The sequence below is a fragment of the Ursus americanus genome, chromosome 5 (genome assembly GCF_024610735.1).
Source record: "Ursus americanus isolate L20-20 chromosome 5, mUrsAme1.1.p, whole genome shotgun sequence".
NCBI classification, from domain to species: domain Eukaryota; kingdom Metazoa; phylum Chordata; class Mammalia; order Carnivora; family Ursidae; genus Ursus; species Ursus americanus.
Window position 1 is genome coordinate 15,512,332 of NC_142131.1, and position 22,382 is coordinate 15,534,713.

The following is a 22,382-nucleotide window of genomic DNA, read 5'->3' on the forward strand; positions in this document are numbered from 1 at the left end:
CAGATATAGGCCAGAATATTGACCAGCAGACCTATCTTGAGATGCACCTGGTATCACGAATATGGCTTTGAATAACTGAATTCCAAGGTATTTCAAAATATGCTGTGTCTATAGTTTGGTTTCAAACCAACGCTAGGTATTTTGAGGTTATGGTCTTAGCCTGTTTATTTCCTTATCTATTTTAAACTACTTCACTGTCCCTCACAAAGCAGAGCATGGACTGAAATTTCATTTTTCATACTTCAAGAATGTCTGCCATGCTTTGAAAATAGGTGTTTCCTCAAAACGTTAAGCATAGAGTATGCTTATGTAAAATATTGAGCATATGGTCCTATGACCCGGCAGCTTTACTCTCAGGTATATGCCTAAAAGAAGTAAAAATGTATGTCAGTACAAAGATTTGTATACGGGTGTTCATAGCAGCATTTTAAATAATAGCACAGAGTGAAAAGAACCCAAGTGCCCACCATCTGGTGAACTGGTAAACAGTATGTAGCGTATCCATACGGTGGAATATTATTCAGCCATAAAAGAACTATGGAGTGCTGACAGATGCTGCCTACCTCAGGACTGAACCTCGAGAGCATTTTGCTAAGTTAAAAAAGCCAGACAAAAGGGAGTATATATTGTGCAGTTCACTTCACTAGAAATTTCCAAAATAAACAAGAAGAGACAGAAAGTAGATTGATTAGTGGTTGCCAGAGGCTGGGAGGAGGGGAGAAGGGGTGGACCTGCTCGTGGGCACAGGATCTCTTTTGAGGGTAATGAAAATGTGATAAAATGAGACAGTGGTGAAGGTTACACAACTCTGAATATACTAGAAACCATTTAGTTGTCAACTTAAAATGGGTGCATTTTGTGGTGTATGAATTAGATATCTTAATAAAGCTCAAAAAATGATACATACTGAACAGAAATAAAAATTGAAATAATTAAAATGTAAAAAAGAAATGGCAGAATGCAAAACGATTCAGAAAGTGAAGTTAGTTGTTTTAGCCATTTTGTTTAGATTAAATGACTCCCTTTTGTCCCCTTCCTGTACACATTGCTTTTGAGGAAAATATCTATTTTTTTTAAACCTAAAATCAAACAGCCTTATATGTGATTCTAATAATGTAAAGCACTGGTGAAAGGCTAGTCATTGCCTTTGGAGAAGGCCTGTTTCCTGCTCTCTCCTCTGAGATCAAGTCTTGCTCAGCCTGACCACCATATGTCCTATTCTCTGTCTGCCCTGTGGCTGCGTAACACACAAGATTGCTCTTTACAGATGGCCCCTGAAATTAATCCTCCTTTCCACGAAGCAAGGTCTGACAATACCTTCTATTCATTCTTTTCTTCTTCTTCTTTTTTTTTTTAACTTGCATCTGCTATGTACCTACAGTTAATTCAAGCATTGTGCTAGTCCTTTTCTAACTTCACATCATTGTTTTCCAATCTCAAAGAGTTATTTTCATCATGCTCTCAAGCCAGGGGGCAGGAGAAAGGTGGGAAGCCGTATTTCATTCTGAGTGTCTTACCTTAATTTCTCTTCCTTAATGACATTCAGGCAACTACCTGTAGTCCCAGGGGTGATGCTGGTTTATGAATGCAAAACAATCACTTAGAATTGTGTTTAAAATGGTGACATAGATTGAGCTTGGTTCTCTGTCCAGCTTTATGGTTAATTGTGATATTAGGTGCATCAGAAAGGCTTGCATGTCCTCATTGTCTCAAGTATTCCAGAACCGTCCCAGGGGTTCAATTTCAAACTAATTCTACTTCTGACATTTTGGCCTTCTGTTGGTACTCTAGTTTCTCGAGCACCTCCGACAGCTTAGGCTCCGTGGTTAGATGCAGGAGTGAGGCATCTGCCTGGCCCCTCTGCCCCTTGGAACTTAGATCCTTGGGCTGCCTCGACTCTATCCTGGAGGTTTGTTCCATTAGCACCATATTATGAGACACAGTTCTCCTGGGAGGGCAGCCAAAAGCAGGGTAGCACAAGAGAAGCATAAAACCCATCTAGCTCTTTTTAGCTTATCAGTTGTTCTCACTTTTGATGTGCGTCGGATTTCTTTCTAGCAGCAGCTGGCTGCATAAGCTCAGAAAGTCAGTGAGTTTTGTTAATGAAGAAAGGAAGGAAGGCAACATACTTGTACATCAGAGAACCACAAGAGACTGAATCTGGGGCAGAGGGCCCAAGTGGCATGCCGTGACGAGCGCAGAGCCTGCACGATGCTAGTGATGGGGAAGGGGCAAGGGGAGCTGATGCTGGCCGAAGGGCCGAGGCGAGGAATTTCCCCAAACCCACTTTCCTCCCCTTAAGCAAAACCATCTTTACAGTCTGCTTGTTTGGAAATGTGAAGAAATGTAATCTGCTTCAGCCTATGGACAATTACTTATTTTTAAAAGAGTATTTAAATTTGCTCTATCAAAATCCTTTTATGTCTTGCGGAAAATATAATTGTGCAGCTCTTACGATTGTATCTTATTCTCCGCTATGAATTATTTAGAGCGTCCTCTCTTTTAAGTGTATACCAAAACATCATTAGAGGTTATCTAATAGCCAGCTCATCATTTCATTCCCCCAATGAGACTTGTGGGCCAATTTTCACCCTGTTATACTCTCCAGAATAATGACACTAATTTGGAATCTTGCTGTGGAATTAAATGCTTATACAGACCCCACCCCCTCTGAGACCATAAACATCTGCCATAACATTTCTTATAGCCAAAGAACTCTACTATTACCAGGACGATGGAGAAGCCATGAGTGGAATAAAAGGGTTTAGGTAGGGCAGAAATGTTCTGGGAAATACCGTATCACTGGTAGTTTGTCGTCTTAGGAAATTTTGGCACCATTCCAAATAACCATTCCATTATTATTAGATTCTCCATTATTTTTTCTAATCTCAAGGATGAAACTGTAGTTAGGCAATCATTTAGACTATGAGATAGTTGTAGACATTCTTAAGAAGTATTTTCAACTGTTGTTATCATACTGATAATATCTTATATATCTGGTCCGTTATTAGGTGCACGCACTTTGCCAGGTCCTTTCTATGCATCTCAATCATCACACTGACCGTGTGAGGTGCTTCTTCTTATTATTATTATTCCCATTTTACAAATGAGAAAACTGAAGCTGAATCAATTGTCAAGCCACATTACACGTCCAGTGAAGAGCCCCCCCAAGCTACCAATTCAGTCTGTCTGGCTCCAGAGCTCCTGCGTATGCCCACGCGCTGCCTCTGGGTAGTCTTCAGTGACCCTACCCTTGGGTGCGGAGCAGGCAGCAAAGAGCGAATGTGAAAGGATCAGAGGGAGAGTCAAGTCCTAAGAAGAAACAAGGCAAAATAAGGGCATAGAGAGGGATGAGGTGGTGAGACAAGAAATATTTTAGACAGGGTGGTCAGGGAAGACTTACTACAAGGTTTTGAGGTAGAGCAGTCTCGAGAGCCAGCTGACCGTGACAGAGAATGCATTCTAGCTAAGGTGTTCATTCTTGGAGGAATGAACCGCCCCCCAGGTAAGTGGACAAATGGGACTTCATGCAAAGGGCTCACCAAAGTACGTGGCAAGTTAGGCAGAGGCTAGGATACCACAGCCTCCAGTCTCTGTTGGTCTCTCATGAAGCCCCTTATCTCTTGTCCCATCTTTTTCCCCCAGTCTGATTTCCTTTGAGATCTCCGTTCTTGCCAGACCCCTTGCTGCATCTCCTCTCACATGATACCAGCACCCTCCCTTCCTACCTCCCTTACTACTGCATGTCCTACCCTCACTGTCTGGGCCTGTCTGTCCAGACTTTGGAACACTGCTGGCGAGAGTCACTTAGTTGACCTTTTGTACCTTCTGACAACGCTGCTCTATGTCCTACCTCTGGGTGGCTTTCTCTCCGAAGCATCCTCCTCCACTTTAGCCAAACCCTCCACTTTGCCCCATCTCACTATTTGTTAGCAGATCACCTTGCCCTGTACTTTCTGAGAAAACCTAGACCATCATGAATGTATTTTAACTTCTCATTTCCATTTTTTTTAAGATTTTATTTATTTATTTGACAGAGAGACAGCCAGCAAGAGAGGGAACACAAGCAGGGGGAGTGGGAGAGGAAGAAGCAGGCTCCCAGCGGAAGAGCCTGATGTGGGACTCGATCCCAGATCGCCGGGATCACGCCCTGAGCCGAAGGCAGACGCTTAACCGCTGTGCCACCCAGGCGCCCCTCATTTCCATTTTTAATAATTATCTCGATCCTTACTCACCTCTAAATCCTTTGACAGTCAATGTGTCTCTTTTTCCAGACAAAGCACTCTCGATCACACCTACCTCCTACTCCATGGCCATAGTCTTTTAAATATTCTTTCTTCTTCTTCTGGTTCTTTTCCTAAAGACTCTTTTATATTAACTTTTTTTCTTTCTCTATTATTGTATTTCCCTTTTGACAAAATATTGACATGTATTTCTAAAACATAGTTTGCATTCACTGTCTCCACTTTGACACCCGTCATTCATTCCATGCACCACAACTACCCTCATCACGCTGAAACTCCAATTTTGCCTCTCCATGCGATTACCCTCTCTGCAGCTTTTATCACTACTGGCCTTTTCTCCTCCCTTGGTTTCCCTACTATCACTTTGTCCTGGCTCTTTGCCTGCATCTTGAATTATTCCTTCTTGGTTTCATTTGAGTGCTTCTCTTTCTCACCTCATGCTTTAAATGTTGGTGTGTTTCTGAGCTCTGTTCTTAACTATCTTTTCCTCTTACACTCTTTCTTTGGGTTAATTCACCCATCCCAATGGGTTTCCATTATGACTCCCACATTAGTATCTTCCACCCAGATATCTCTTGTATAGGCTACATCAGCAAATACAAATTTCTATTGGATGTCTCTCTTCGGATGTACTTCAAATGCCTGCAGCTCCCTTAACATATCTGAAACTAAGTAAAATACCTCTGAGTCCTCCTGGGGTTCTCCTAATCCTTAACCCTTCTCCTTTCTACCTTCTCCTTTGTGCCATCTTCAACCCCATGTCTTTAGGGAATTAAATGTATTAATTTTTTTTAAAAGACTTTTTTTATTTATTTATATGACACAGAGAGAGAGACAGCCAGCGAGAGAGGGAACACAAGCAGGGGGAGTGGGAGAGGAAGAAGCAGGCTCCCAGCGGAGGAGCCTGATGTGGGGCTCGATCCCATAACGCCAGGATCACGCCCTGAGCCAAAGGCAGATGCTTAACAACTGAGCCACCCAGGCTTCCCTAAATGTATTAATTTTATGTCTATGTTTTTTTATATTTGCCTTCTACTTACTTTCTCCTCTGCTTCTTACTTTGGTTTAGGACGTTGTCCTCTTCTGTGTGGTCTACTGAAATATTATCTCATTATCCCCCCCTACTCCAGCCTTGATCCCTCCAGATCTCTCCACACTATTGCACAAGAGATCTTTCTAAAATATAAAATAGCTGATATAACTCCCATGCTATAAACTCTTTAGCGATTCCCCATGAAAGCATATCGTGGTATCCTGACCCAGGCTTCTGCTTAGTTCACACAGTGTAATGTAGGGATTGGAAACATGACAGCCTCTTTTTGAGGCGTATTTAAGAAATTTTGTTCTTTTTGAAATTTAGTAAGAAAAAAATGGCTTTCAAAGAGATATATTAAAAGTCTAAAAAGTATTGAAGTATATTTAATTAGTAGGTGTTCTACTTGGCAAGACAAACTGGGAAGAGACAGATCATATTTGGAAAATGTGAGAATACAAGAAGCAGGTTATGGAATGAAAAGGTCGGAATGGGTTTTCAAAATGGAATTCTGTTTTACATATTATTTAAAAGACGCTCTTGCTCCTGTGCTATATATAAAGAGAGATAGTACCACTTCAAACAATTCCATTTCTAAAATGTTCCCAGTTGTTACTCTTAACTCCATGTAGGCAAATATAGTCTTATGTTATGATAAAAATTTTATTAGCCAAGCTATCTACTAAAGATTTTATGTGGCAAATTCTTTCTTATTACCTCAAGATTTATTGTTGAATTTGGGCCAACCTAGAAAAGTGTTACAGTCACTTCTCCAAAGATAATTGTAGACCAGATATTCTGGCCAAGTTGTTCTAATTTTGAAATCGTATTCATATATTTTACAGTTAAATTCTTCTTTATAAGCCCTCTGTAGGCTCTTAGGAGCATACAAAATTAATTATAAATTCTCATTAATTGTTTAGTATTTATAAATCACTTTAAAGAATAAGGAGAGGTAGCTTTATTCTAAACATTTCTACAGTAATGAAGCAAATATGACAAAATATTGACATGTATTTGATCCAGGTTGAGGAGGGTGATATAAATGGTATTCACTGTCCTATTCTTTATTCATTTATTTTTGACAAATTTTATAGTGGTAGTTTTTACCTAATAATGGTATTGTCTTACTTTTCCAAGTGTAAGTATTGCTGTATAGGGGCCTCTGAGTTACCCATTAACATAGATCCCAAGTGGATGGGTACATTGTCCATTCTAGCGCAATACCATTTTGTGTAAAATCATGAACTTGAGGGGTGCCTGGGTGGCTCAGTCAGTTAAGCACCCAACTCTTGATTTCAAGTCAAGTCATGATCTTAGGGTCATGAGATCAAGCCCGGGGTTCTGTGCTGAACATGGAGTTTGCTTAAGATTCTCCCTCTACCCTACCCCCCAATCACATGCACTCTCAAAAAAAAAAAAAAAATCATTAACTTCGAATACTCAGTGAAAATAAAAAGTTTTGGTGGTCTTCATGGTCAATGTTTCCTGTGTATTCTGAAATAATTATTTTATTTCCCCCAGGACTTTTCAGCATGGCATAGATGATTCTACTTCAGATTCCAGAAAACCATTTTTCAAGCAACCGTTACATTGGTTTTCTTGCATATCACATTTCTACCCTTCTTTACTCAGGTGAGAACCTCTAAATGCTACACTATGTATAATTCTATGATCCCTTTAAAGTTGAATAGAAACTTTTATCCATGGAGGTAAATGCATCTCACAAAAAGCACTTAGAATTTTTATGGTACTCGGGTAAGTAAAAAGTATTACTTCTCTTTTTATTAGCTCAAGAATCCAATATACAAGCTTTATAATCATTCTGCTAACTTATAGCTTTACTGTTGTAATGGAAAAATGTGAATTTTTGGAATTTAGTTCTATTTTAGCTAATTGCTTAGCCATTTTAAAATTCATCCTTCTTGATCTATGACTGGGGATTTGACAGTTCTCCAACTAATTATTAAAAAAAAAAAAAAGACAGCAAACTGAATAATTCCTGTAACAAACTAGAGCCTTAGGTAAAAGTTGAGAGAGAAGAAACTTTAAAAAATTATGAATAGGGTCTTTCACTTTTATTATTTAATTAACAGCATTTAGGCATAAGAAAAATCATTTAAAGCATGAAATATACTTGCAGAATGATCTGATGACATTTTGTGGCATTATATCGAATGTCAGTTTGATTCTTTGCTGAATATATCAATGGAAAGTACCTTTCCTTGGTGTCTGTGAATAAATATATCATGTATAGCTGAAGGAGATACTGTTAATTCCCATCCATTCTTGATTCATCTTGGAAGTACACTATCAGTGATTTCACTCTCTAAATTGAGGGACTGTCTTTCACTCTTGAGGAACAAAAGTCCTACCCATAAAGAGAGGTTGTGTAAACCTCATATACAAAATCTCCATAAACCCCACAACAAATAAATCCTGTTTACCGATTCAGTTACTGTCTCCATATAGGAAATGGGGAATCCAAGATCAGTGACACATAGACGCTACCTTCAAGGACCTTAGTGTATTGTTGTTACTTCACTTACAAATAAAACATTTTCACCATCTCTGATGAATTCCTTATGACTGATTCCTAGAAACAGAATACCCTCAATATCCTGTCATCTCAGTACACAGCAGCTTGCATGTAAATAGACTTATGGCATTGAGAATTAAATAGCTGACTTTTTAATACTCATTATTGCAAAAATAAGAAATTAAACAACTGAATCTTTTACAGTGTGAATTAAACAAACAAAAAAATCTGTATCACTTTGATGAGTTCCCAAAATTCTCAACCTATTTGTTCTCCATGTTTTCAGAGTTGCTTAAACCTATTAGTATTACTACTTTCATCTTAGTCTATAACATTGAGATACCCCCGTTCAGGCGTTACTCTGTAAGATCTCCACCTTCAGGCTCATTCCCTCCACCTAGAGGCCTGGAAAGGCAGCATGGAAATGGGTTTATCTTTCACATAGCCACTTCTTATGTTTAACTTCTTTCTTCTCTACCTAAAGCAAGCATAAATGTAATAAGACTTTTCTTTCTTTCTGCTTCTGTTGAGTAATCCATCTCCGCCATTATCCTAACACAAACATTAGAACATGGGAGTCACTACTCAGCCCATAGTAGAAATGAAGTTGGCTACGAGCTTTCCAGAGGAGAGTTTAGGAAGCTGTATCAAAAACCTTAAAAATATTTATTCCTCTTTATCCAGAAATTTCATTTCTAGCGACTGATCCTAAGGAAAGAATCAGAGCGGCTGATGAAGCTTTGTATGGAAGGCTATCCATTGAAACATTCTTTGTGAAATAAATGTCCCACAGTAAAGGATTAGACAAATCAATTATGGGTTAGTCATATGATACATTACTGTGGAGTCATTCAAAGGGTCGATTTTGAAAAATTTTAAATGACAATTGATTATGATTTATAGTTAAAGGGAAGCTGCAGTTAGTCATTATGACATCATCAAAACGAGCCTGGTTGTTCCAGTGACAACTGTGTACCAGACATTCCAGGTGCTTCATGTACATTATTTCTTTTAAAAATCACACCAATCTGTGGGACACCTCTTCCTGTGCTTCTTTCATGGAAAGTGATCACTTTAAAGTGATGTGTAGATGGCAACTTTCTCAAGGGAACCATGCTGAGAGGCAGACTCTGAAGCTAGGCTTGTCTGCTTCCAAAGCTGTGGCCCCTGACAACTACACCCGCACCTGTCACGGGAGAGCAGTTGTTCAGAGTGGTATTAGCAGGTGTACATAAAAAATCTAGGATTGCCAGTTATTTGTTATGTAAAGTCTCTTTTTATGTCCTCATGTATTAGTACTTATGTACTAATCTATAGTGTGTATCTCCAAGGGAGGGCTCTGGTAGGTGGATTCCTCAGGCTTGCTAGATGTGAGACCCATGTTTCCCAGGGGATGAACAGTTACTGGAAAGTGGAGCATAGTCGAAGGTGTTGAACTATGCCGTACTACTGTACATATAGCATTAAAAATGTGTGTATGGTTGGGGCGCCTGGGTGGCTCAGTCGTTGGGCGTCTGCCTTCGGCTCAGGGCGTGATCCCAGAGTCCTGGGATCGAGCCCCGCATCGGGCTCCTCTGCTGGGAGCCTGCTTCTTCCTCTCCCACTCCCCCTGCTTGTGTTTCGTCTCTCGCTGTCTCTCTCTCTGTCAAATAAATAAAAATAAAATCTTAAAAAAAATAAAAAATAAAAATGTATGTATGGAAAAACAAAATTGAGAGGATCTATGCTGGGGAGCTTATTGCTTTTATCTTTGTGTGGTAGGATTGCAAGCAATTTCAATTTTTTAATGTATCATTTGCCATATTTTCCAAAATTCATATAACGAAAACAATTTAATTTTATAGATCTTTCTGGGCTTGCAATGGGGTTACATCCTGACAAACTCATCAAAAGTTAAAAATATTGTGAAGTCAAAAATGCATTTAGTGCACCTGACCTACCAAACATAGCGTATTAGCCTCACCTACCTTAAACGTACTCCAAACACTCACATTAGCCTGCAGTTGAGCAAAATCATCTAACACAAAACTCTTTAAATAATTCAGTGCTTGCATAGGTCATGTAATATCTTGATTACTGTACCAAAAGTGAATAACCGTGGCTGTATGGGTACAGAGTGGTTGTAAATTTGGGTTGTTTACCCTTGCGATCACATGTCTGCAGGAGCTACGGCTCACTACCATCACCCAGCATCATGAGAGTATCAGACATCATAGCCTGGGAAAATCTCAAAATCTCAAGATTTGAGGTGCGGTTTCTACTGGACACCTATCATTTCACACCATCATAAAGCTGAAAATCATAAGTAGAACCATCGCAAATCGGGACCACTTGTATTAAGATAAAAGTTTTTTTAAAGCAGAAAGAAGCCCCATTTTTTATTGCTCTTTTGTTCACGTGGCTTACCCTCTAACCTCTAGACAGATGATTTCTAGCTTTGCATCTCCAACTCTGAGCACTTACCTTTACCCCCACATGGAGTATGTCCAGCTGCTCGTATTTTTGAGTGACCCCCTGTTATTACTGGAAATCCACTCTGATGTCCTCAACTGATCCTTCCTTCCACTCTTCCCTTGACGTCCATGCATGTGTCTTTTGTATTAGGAGGGTCATCATTCTTAAACATTTCCAGGGTAGAATCTTGATTATAGTTTCCATGTTGAGCTCTGCTTTGCCTCTTCCTAGTGTATTATCATGTTCAGTTGATTCTTTCTTGACAGTTCTCATAGAACCATCCTTTCTCTCCAACCCATTACAACAACCTTAGTCCATTTTACTAATATTTAACATGTTTCAGATACTGTTTTCATTATATCACTCTTCTGCTCAAGAACCTGCCATAGCTTCTGTGTGGCCCACACTGGCTGGCTTATTACCTGGAGTACCCAACAGCCTTCTCTACTCCAGCTGTTAGTCTCCTCTCTTGTCTCTTAAGACACAGTTACTCCATACTTTTCACTGTTTTTATTTTTTATTCTCAGCTTCAGACCTTTATTTATGAAGTTTTCTCTCCTGGAATACCTTTGGTTCTCTTCTTTGCTTTTCTAAATTCTCCGTGCAAGCCACAGGGTGAGCTCCCCTACACTGAGGGCAGTACTTTCTGACAATTATTCTTTAACAGGTCCATAGAATATGCTTAGAAAGACATGATCCATGTGACTTAAGATCTAACCCTTTCAGAACAGTGGTAGAGTCAGGGCTGCAATAAAAAGTAATTTCAGAATAACTCAAGGTATTGCCTTGCATTTGTGAAACAGTGCAATGTGAATTCCTGACCACCGTCATGTGACCTTAAAAACTCCACTGCTCCATCCATTTTCCTCACATTTATCTGCTGTTTATGTTTGTCACCCCCAAATTATCTTTCAAAACTTCATTCCTCCCCTTAGCAACTAAAATGAACTGTTTGGAGAAACACATGGGTTGGATAATGACAAACTAAAAATATATAAAGCTTTTCTTTTCTTTGGAAAAGGTGAGGTTGAGAGGAGAGCTGACCGAAATATCTAATATTACGAAGGATCTTAATACTTTATTCACCCTCTTGCTTATTTATTTGCCCCTGTGCATTGTTTTAGAAAGGATTTAATGTGGCCTTTAACAAGTATTAAATATATTAAGATAATGTATTAAAAGTAGGTGAGATGGAAGAAAAACAAGTAAGAGGACATGAAATTAAGACTTAAGAGTTACAAATGTATTAATAGTTATATGACCCATAAATTTATCTGTAGGATTACTGGCAAAAGCCTATGAAGTATATAAATTGGTAAAAATAGAATTTTTCATGTTCTCCTAGAATCCCTGGAATAGAGTTTAGAAGAGTTTGCTTTAGGGAAAATAAATGTAGTTTCAAAGCAGTAAGTAAAATGTACTGTATTCATTATCCCTAGCACTGGTATAGGCTAACAATGTGAGTTGATTTAGAAAGAGTAATCAGTTTCATACTAGATTAAACTAAGGCACGTGGAGGATATATTAATCTCAAGGTTAATACTATGACACCATACTGTGCTTTCATATAAATGTTCAAGGAAGAATACTATCTTAGTCAATTAGACTGTTGCATTATAATGCTTTTTTATTATTTTCCAAACTTTCATCTTCTTGTGGTTCTTTAAATATTTCCTCATATTTTTCCGGTCTTCCTTAGCTAAGTAGGTCATAACTGCACACTGAAACCAAGTAGCATAATCAGTGTGAGTAAACAGCCCATTCGTTTTACACTGCTCATTTCCTTTTATGATGACAACATGATGTTTTGATTCGTGGCCAGTCCGTTCTGAACTGTAGATATTTCTTTCTACTCTGCTTTTGTTTCTAGTTTTACTCAATGTAATCCTGTTTTAGATTTATATACATTTTCCCTCCCTAAATATATTAAGCTACCTTTGGCTGCTTTATATTATGTATGCCACGTGGGTCTTTCCTTTTATCCAGTTCACCAAGAGGTGTCCGTTCATTCTCTCTATAAATGCATTTAAATTTTTTTCTCTAAGTAAGGCACTGTGCTAGGTGTTAATGGTGAGGAAAGAGGTAGGCAATGAAGTTGGAGACAAAGACCCTTTCCTCAAACAGTTACATATTGGTAAGTAATACAATCTTAGTGACCTACCTGACAACAGCAGACAATACCATTGTCCACTTCCTCCATCTTGAGACACACTCCCGATTCCCTCCTGACATATTCTCCCAATCTTCTTCCTTTTCTGTTATTGTTTCTCTGTCTCCTTTGCCGGTTCATCTCCTTAGACCTGGCCATTAAATATTGAACGTCTTTAGCGTTCTATCACAGAACTTTTACAGGTGAAGTGAAACATGCCTATGGCTTTATGTAATCCCTGTATGTCCCCAGATTAGAATCTCTAATTTTTACCTCTCCTGGGACTACAGACCCATATATCCGTGGGTGCCAGTCATAACATGAATGACTTCCTGAGGTTTATTCCCGGAGATCACAAAGACATCTCAAACTCAACATGACCAAAAGTGGACTTAGGATATTCCCCTCCAAATGGATCCCCTTCTGTTATTCCGTAGTTTGGTTAATGGTACCTCCATGCAGTTGTACAAGCCAGAGACATAGGAGGCAACCTGAACACCTCCCTCTTTCTCTCCTACCATATCCAAACCATTGCTAAGTCTCATTAATTTTAACCCCGACAATTCGCTATCCATTGCACCACCTTTGCTTTAGTCCAAGTAATTATCTTCCTCCTCAGTGCTGTAATGACCTCTTAGTTTTCTTCCCATATATATGTTGATTCCCGTTTCCAGTGTGTTCTGAACTGCAGCCAGAGATTTCTCAAACCCAAATCTATTTTCAAAACTACATTTTATCATTTCACATTTATGGCTTAGAAACCTTCTATGAATTCTCCATTGTCCCTAAATATAAACAAAAACATTCAGCATCCTATAAGACGTACAGAGGTGTGGTTTACCCACCTCTGCAACCTCTTGTGATATCACACTGTCCCGTGATTCTGCTCTGCATACACATTAGTTTTTTTATAAAAGTTCCTTGCCGTGCCATGCTCCTTTCTGCCACAGGATTTTTGCACATGCTTTTCCCTTTCTCTGAAATGTTTTCATTCTCTTTCACCTAGTTAATGCCAACTTCTCTTCATATCTCAGCTCCAGTGGACTTTTGTAGAGAAGCCTTTCATCAACCAGAAAAACGGGTTCATTTCTTATTGCATCTTCTAATAGCATCTTTTGCTTTTCCTTCAGTGAGTTTTTATGGTTGTAGTTTAATTTTTATTTGTATGGTCATTTAAACTGTATATGTGTTCTCCACTCAATTCTGTAATAACAGTGACTGTTTTTGCTTACTGCTGTGTATTCAGGGCCTTGCATGTAGAAGTCAGCCAAAAAATAGTAGTTGATTGAATGAGTGGATGAAGGAACACATGAATTATTGTAGTATTGTTTCAGATATTGCCATATTAAATGGTACGTTTAGCTCTTTTCAGACATTTGATCTGAATGATAAAGCCCAGGCAGAGAAAGCGTGGTCTTGTTGAGGAGGTGGTTTCTAGTATCCTTAGGATAAGACATCTGGGGAGGAGGATGAAAAAGAGTTTTGGTCTCTCAGCTACTGCTGACAGGCTGTTCCACAGGCCTGAGGAGAAGAGCTTAGGGATTTTGTACTCTGATGAGATGCCAAGCTTTGACACAGAGCCAACAGTTGGGGAGAAGAAATGAGAACCTTTTAACACCAAAACTCTTAAGTAGTTGTTCCAGAGTGTGGATGGACAAGCAGCTGCATCACTGAAAAGATTTTTAGAGGGGCCTGGGTGGCTCAGTTGGATAAGCGTCCGACTCTTGGTTTCGGTTCAAGTCATGATCTCAGGGTGGTGAGATGGAGCCCCAATGTATGGCTTAGCGTGGAGTCTGCTTGAGATTCTGTCCCTCTTCCTGCCCCGCTGCCCTTCCTCCTGCTCACTCACTTGCTCTCTATCTCTCCCTCTAAAATAGATAAATAAAATCTTAAAAAAAAAAAAGATTTTTAGAAAGTCACATGTCTGTTATTAAAAGAAGTTAAAATGTTAGATGCGCTAGGTACTTGATACAACAAGATATTTATTCATATTTTCCCTTTTCTATTATGGTTTAAAGGTATTATATAAAAAAGAATATAGTATTGGAGCCAGCAATGAGATAACAGAAAATTATGGGTTTCCACGTTAGACAGACATGATTTGTAGGCTTGGGTAGTTTTGCGACCTTGGAAGGTTAGTTAACCTACATGAGCTTCAGTTTCCCTCTATATGACATAGTTTATATTTTTGTGGAAAAGTTAAAACATAGATCCAGTCTCATTGATCTACTTGTACACAGCTTGCAATACCATTCTTTTCTTCTTCCATCTTGAAACATCTTCCTTCCTTAACTGTTGAGATACTCTCCTACCAGAGAGTTATGAGCTGAAGTGCCTCATCACATAACTATTCACTGAACGGTCATTCACTACTGCTGTGTTAGTAAAGAGCTATATGTTTCAGAAAGTGGCAGATTTTGTCAGTTACCCACACATATTTAAAGGACTCCCCATAAGTGTGATAAAGTGGATAGAATATTGAACCACTTTCTCATTGAGTCTCACTTATCTGAAACATGATGCCAGAGGAGACCTTTCTTGAACTCTCTGTAACAGGTGTTCATTATCTGGTAGATGGGGACCAATAATATTTAGAGGCTCCAGAGAGCTAACTTCTGTTCCTCAAAAGGGATGGCTGAGTGATCCCTGAGTCCAGTGTCTCAGTGACTCAGGTGTTAGATTAGCCCTTCAGGGGGAGTCCAAAGGTGATGGTTGATATGTAATACTATTTTAAAAATTGAAATTAGATTTTATATGTTTCTAGAAATAGGATATGCTAATCTGTGTAACATTAAATTGTAGAGCTAGGGCTATGAGTTTGGGTACTAATATATTGGGGTGATTTGGGGGAAATGGGGTCATCCCATGTAAAAAGTTTAATTTTGCTAAAATTAGGAAATAACACTGCTCCTCATAGTTTGAACACCCACCCTCTAAGCTGTACACCAGAAAGTGTAGATACAACCAACTCTAAAAAGAAGAGATGCTTTAAGAGTATCAATCTACTTCGGTGGACAGAGTTAATTCAAACTCAAGGCAAATCCTGTATGCAAGTCTACAGGTGAACCTTGTCTGATTTGTTTATTGGATCACCTTTAATTATAAAAATCATAGAGAGTTATCCAGATAAAATATGTGCAAACATTTTCAGTGCTATAACTACATATAACCTGCACACTTTTGGTTAATGTGATTCAGAAAAATATTTGGGATTGCTCCCCCCCCCAAAAAATGTATTAAAGTTATTTTCCTAGAGAAAGATGACAAAATTGCTTTAAATATTTGTATTTACTTATTTACTAGGAAGATCGTGAAGGATCAGTTTTGAAAAGCCCTGAGTAGTACAGCAAAGCAGGGCTTCTCCTCTGCTTTTGTTTTCTCTCTTTAAGGCTTTTACTCTCAGTTTCTCTTTAGACGTGCCCTTGCCTTTGTTCTCTGAATCATGTAACTTACAGTCTCTGGTATAAATTTGGCCCCGTAATCCATGACAGGAACCATCTGGTTGAAATCAGTCCCTAGATCCCTTGAATAACATGGCTCCAATTTGAGAATCAGCCTTGAGACCACAAACTTGATTTTGGGTCAAAAAGATGGTATCCTCAATTAGGAGGTTGAATAGAGCCAAACATACTCAGTACTGGAAAATGCAACTTACCTACCAAATATCAGCCAGGTTGAATGGAAAGCAACTTGGAGTAGAGGAATAAACATGGGTTTTAAAGTCAGAAAGACCTGAATTCCAAGTCCAGTAGCCATATTTATTAGCTATATGACCGTAGACTAATTTCTCAGTATTCCTGAAACAAAGATTAAGTGAGAAGAAAATTAAGTGTCTCTATGCATGTCTTATTTTAGATCTCCCCAAGAAGCAGACCCTGAGACAAAGATTTAAGTGAAAGTAGTTTATTTTCTAAGTGAAGGGAACACTGGAAGGGGAGTGGGTAAGTGAGACAAAGAAAGACAGCAAATAAAGATTCATGTAATGAAGCCAACTACTGAGGGAATAACCAGAACTTAAACCTTCTGGGGAAATTCTTGGAGCCCATGTGGAAGGCATATATATGAGAGTTATCCCACCAAGGGAGCAAGGATGCTGAGGTATTTACACGGCAACTTCCATCAGTCGTTGGTTAAAGGCTGCTTCGGGGCTGTGAATTCACTAGCACTTCCGACTTGTCTTGCCGAAGGCAGAGAAATGCAGGACATGTTGAATGAGTGGTTGGTAAGGGCAAGAGGATGTGGGGACATTGACAACATCTGCTTTGGTGTACCCTTACACTGCTGAAATCCACTCATTACCCATATTAGGTTCTCTGAGTCTTATCATTGCTTCTTCAAGGTGATGCCTGGTCTACACCTTTTTAAAAAAATTATTATTGCAATAGAGTTCGTGGGACAAGCTAGAGTATCCCCTACTGCAATTTTTCCCAAGTCTGCAAGTGATAATCATCATTACATCTCTCTACCACTTCTTCCAATTTCCCCTCACCTCGACCATCACATCTGCTGATTTACATTCCTTGGCCAGTGGAGTCACTGAGACGTTCGTCCTTGAGGGGTTGGACCCCTGACTGTCATTCCCTTATCAGAACATCATTACTTCTATTGCCTGTTTATGGTTATTACCATTCATGAGGGCATCAAGAGATGCCCTGGTAAATCCCTTGAGTCGCAGGCATACTCTTCCCTGCTCCCCTTATGCAGTAGCAACTCCAATTCCTCAGTGGAAATTAGGGTTCATTACTCTTGCCAGTTTAGTAACTCCTTTCATTGTCTGCTAGACTGCTGGCACTGGAAGCCACAAATGCCCAGATGGCAGGTATAATGTCACAAGTTGAGTGGAATTCTTGATGGTACCCTGGTAGAGGTGTGCATACTCCGACTTACCCCACCATGGAAACCAAGACCTCCACTCCTACATGGCCTATGGGGAGTTATGGGAATAGAAAACACAGATTCCCCAAGTGGATCATCAGGAGCGCTGGTGAGAGGGGCCTCATGGTACTTTCACTCTCGACACCCAGACTCATGTAGTTTATCTGTTAGGGACATAGTACTTTATAATGGCTATCGGTTCAAAGTAAGTATCAAATCCTGAAGAACAGTTCCTAAACACTGTTGGGTATTGTCCCCAAGCTGTCCATTTTAGAGTCCATTCCGGTGTTCTTCTGGTCTGACAGCATCTGCATGAAACATGTATGGTGGGATCAGTAAATCCCATGGTCGTGCAGCCTGAACCTACCACAGAGCCTTCTCTTGCCCTGCGCCTCATGCACAACCATGACTGGAAGTCAGGCTGGTGTATGCTGATAGAGCTAAGTTTTTTGTTGTTTTTTTTTTAACTTTCTACTGCAGTATGATTTCATACTAAAAAATTGCAGTAATTACACATGAACTACCTGATAAATTTCCATAAAGTAAACACACCCAAATACAGCTCAGATTTTGCATGCTGATTCTATAAAAATAATTTGTTAGTTTCATAACCAGTAATGATTGAACTCTATTATTATATCACTCCTTATTCCCAGCACTTGAAAAATTCTTTAGGCTAATTCATGCCCCAGAAATGTAGCACTTATTAGAGTATAAGCCTAATAAAACCCAGCCATAAATTCATTCTGTCTCCCTTATGAGTTCCAGTGGACTTATAAATTTTTGTTCTCTTTTTTGTATTATAGTGGAATTCAACATGTACATATTTGAAACATATATATAAAATATATATATATGTATAAAATTTCCCTTTCTGTCATTTTTTGTGAGGCTGATCTCACTTTCACAGCTCCACCAGCTCAAAGGATGAGGGAACATATGCTTCTCCATATGCCTAACACAGGCTCCTCAATGCATTTATTACCCGGAGCTTAGTGATTGAGGAATGTTTGTAATATTTTATTTTTCCTCATAGTGAGTCATTCTACTGTACATTTCAAAATATGTGATAAGTTGAAAGATCCAAGAATTGAGGTACATTTCAACAAACAGCTTCCCATCTGGTAAATGAGAGGTTTTATTTATAACCAGGTATTCAGATGCAGTGGTATGAAATGACCTTCAGATTATTTTGCTTTATTACACGTCTAAAGGGCTGAGCAAATACACTCACCCCCTCCAATCCACTCTCCACACTGTAGCCAAATCAGGAAACTCATCTACCTTAAACTCTTCAACTGGTCCCAAATCCCCACTCTGGCTAACGAGGCCCTCCATGATCTGCCTCCTGTCTCCTTCTTCAGATTGTCTCTCAACAACCCGTCCCTTCTTTTCTACACTCCACCAAACTGGATCTTTCAGCTTATTAAATGTATCCCTAAATCAGCACTCAACTCAAGAAAAATATATAGGTAGGTAATGTTTAAGAGTTAAGTTGCTTTTAATATATAACTTACTACCAACTAGCTGCTTTTCATCCATTGAACCCCAAGCAAGTTTCTAGAAGTCAACACTTGGGGTTTAGGATGGGATTAGGGACAGCCGTTGTGAGGATCTGCCTCAGTGTTTCAGTACAAAGGGCTCACCTAGTGGAGTCTTTCTTTGGTACTATGTTTGGAACTTCTCAAAGAGCCAGACCAATCTGGGAGTACCCAAAGTAACTCAGAACTCCTCAGTTGATGGACTTGATTCCTCTGGTGTGAGAGTTAAATTTAACTCGTTCCTTCTCTCTTCACCACCCACCCAGGGCAAGAGTTTGCCTAGATCACCCTGACCCACCAATTACCCAGGAGTTTCTCAGTTTTCAGTTATGTTATCAGAGAGTCTCACTTGGGAAGTTTGAGTTGGTCCAAAGTTCATGTGAGGCTGGAGGATTTCGAGCATCATAATGCTGTGAGATATACCACATGCCAAGCCAAGCCAAACCAAGGGGAGGTGCTTTGAAATTTCATTTTATATCTTCAGATCCTCTCACTTTTGCTTAAATCAGCCTTTTGACAAAGTATCCTCTTTTTTTTTTTTTTTTAAAGAGTTTGCCTACCCATCTGTGAGCGTATGAGTCAATCAGCTAACTTTTACAGAACCCTTAAATGTGCATAGTTTACCAGTAGGAGCTTTGGAGTATAAAACAAGTGTCCTGACAAGGCCTGACTCTGAGTGGACAGATGAAGCTTTAATAGATGAAATAATAAAGTGCTAAAATGTGTGTAATTGCCGTAAGTGCTTTAATTCAGAGTGAGAGAGACTCCTATGCAGAGAAATTTTTGGTGAAGACTACACAGAGAAAGTGATATTTTTGCAGCCAATTGAAGGATGGGGAGGATTAAGATAAGTAAAGGGTTGTGGGGAGTTCATTGCATGGGCGGCAGCCAAGGCAGACCTGTCTGGGCACAGAGGCACTGAGGGAGGAGAAATGATCCCAACCAGGTCTGTCCCTACTGCCTGTGCTCCAGAAAGCATTGCCCACCACAGTGGTTCTCACACCTGAGTGGGCATAGATTCTCTTAGAGGGGGCTTATTAAAACACAGATTTCTGAAACACACACACACAGATTTCTGGGATGAGGCCTGGGAATTTGCATTTTAACAAGTTCTCAAGTGGTGCTGATGCTGCTGGTCCAGGGCCCAAACTTTGAAAACCACTGGCTAGACTATGCTCATAACTGGATGGTTCACCACTCAGTAAATGTCATCTGGAAATTATGCTGCAAATCATCTCTCTCAGCGATACCCTTTGTTTTGCTTCTTTCCTCTCCTAAGCGTATGGTGTTCTCATTCACACCTTTCCACTTGAGTCACATCATTCCTTCCCAACACCACCCTATTCCCACAACCCTTATGGTCGCAACCAGATTGAGTTCCATCATTTCCTGCCTTTTCTGTTGTGGTGGTTGTAAGCTCATTTCGGATGTTGTGATCTTTAGCCAGTCTAAACTTTGAGATCTTAAAAGGAAAAGGTGAATAATGTTATCAGTTTTCAGTTTCTACTTTTACTTCCTTATCTCTTGCTAATTCATTGGTAAATTAATGTAGTAATGCGGAGACCTGATTTTGATTTTCTGCTCAACACGGATGATTATTTCCCAAGTAGAAGCTTATTTGCCTTGGAATTATTTCTCTTTGATGAAATGATTACCCAAGTAGGTAGCAGTGAGACTGTTAGAGTGGTTCCGATAATTGCATGTTGATTTAAGGCTTTATGTATTAAATAATTAGATTATGGTTGACCCTTGACAGAAGCTTTGGATTCCTTTAGTTTTATCGGCACAGTACATGGCAAATCACAAAGTAGTCAAAACCCACTGTAAGTTTCTTTCCATGAATAATGAAAGGAGTTAATAGCACATAGTAGGCACTCATGTATTTGGTGAATGAACCAATAAGTGCATTTAAAATAAATGCATAAATAATTTTAATTTGCTCCATGAAACAAAACCAGGCATAGTCTTGTGAAATATAGGCATGGTTATTTTGTATCAGTTTTAAATTTGGCAGGCTACCAAACGTTAATTTGCTTTTAGCTAGTTGAGATTAAATGTAATTCCTTCCCAGAGCAACCCTAAAGTAAGCAAGCATGAAAGCATTTTCAGAGTAATCTGGGAGGAATTGACATTTAAAGGAGTTAACATTACATCTGTACTTTAAGGCTATTAATTTCATAGATAAATTAACTTCATTACTCTATCTTTATCTTGCATTTTGAAAGGGCTCCATCATCTGGACGACTGACAGTCGAGGGTCAATTGAAACTGCTCTTATCCCAGCCAGGTTGTAATTGGAACCTGCTCCTGGAAACCCTACTGCATCACGATGGTCTTTTACTGAGAATCTTGCTGAAGAGCTCAAGTGAGTATTTGTAGTTATGAGAATGTCCTCAAAAAACCCAGTCATTGCTCGAGTTGAATGAATTTTTTTTCCCTACTTGAACATTGGCAGAGGGATGTAAACCAACTGCATTGTATCAACCGTCAGTGAGGTTAGCAACAAACAAAATACTCAGTTTATATACCTACTGAAAAGATTCTTTTTTAGGACCTCCAAATGAGGGAAAATCATGTTTTATGTGGTTCTAGTCTATCATAACTATCATTACCTAGAAATGTATTAGTACCTGGGGTTTGAAATGTCTAAGAAATTTATACAAACATAGTTATATGTCCAAAACAGAAGTCTCAACCAGGTCTGTGAGAGAGATTGAGAGAGATTGAGAGAGATTCCATCAGAACTACACTAGAAATGCCAGTGAATCATGAAGAGGGCTTGCTTAATTTGTAAACAAGTGAGCTGTGGCTTACAGCCATGTCCATCGGGGCATGGAAAAGTAATCCTGGGAAAAGTATGAATGGAAACTGAAGAGTAATAGAAGACCATACTTCTCTTCATTAGACTTTCTTTTTTTCCCCTATAAGTGCTATTTTAGAAAACGGTAGGTAAAAATTATGCCAATCTAATTATATTTCCCTGCTGTCCTGATATATCTATGAAGAGTTTTCTAACTTTGCACCCACCCCTGCACATTTCTCCTATTCTATACCGCACGGGAGGCCAGGTTAACCTTATCAATCACGAGCTTCACTATAGGTTTCCTGCCTCACATTCTTTTTTTTTTTCCTAGCTCTCTGTGCCCTGCAGGACCAAATTCCCATCTTTCTGCCGTTCAAATGTGACGCTCAACTAGTTTTCTTACCTTTGTTCCCCCGCTATTCGCTTGCGTGCGCACAGATAAACACACACACACACATACACACACTCACCTCAGCCATTGTCTCCAATGTCCCGTGCGCGTGCTCCCTCCACACCTTGGCTCAGCCATTTTTCCTACTTAAAAGACCTTCCACAGACAACCCAGCCCCACCAGTATCCAAGGACCAGCTGATGTTCCAGATCTTTGGATGCTCTGGTTCACACTGACCTCTTCATTACATGAACGTCACGGTGTTCGTTACCTTGGCTGCTTATTTGCCCTATTATGTGCTGCCTTAATACTGTTATTCTATCTGCATATAAACGGGCAAATATCACTAGGCC

The 22,382-nt window shown here is 39.4% G+C and overlaps 1 protein-coding gene across 3 annotated transcripts in view; it reads left to right on the forward strand.

The window, feature by feature from the left end:
* Positions 1-22,382, forward strand: part of KIAA0825 (KIAA0825 ortholog) — a 375,816-nt gene that overhangs the window by 121,624 nt on the left and 231,810 nt on the right. For all 3 annotated transcript variants that reach the window (XM_045796269.2, XM_045796272.2, XM_045796273.2), the window contains 2 exons: positions 6,802-6,912; positions 21,061-21,200. In XM_045796269.2, the coding sequence (XP_045652225.2) occupies positions 6,802-6,912; positions 21,061-21,200 (251 nt within the window). The remainder of the gene's footprint in view (positions 1-6,801; positions 6,913-21,060; positions 21,201-22,382) is intronic.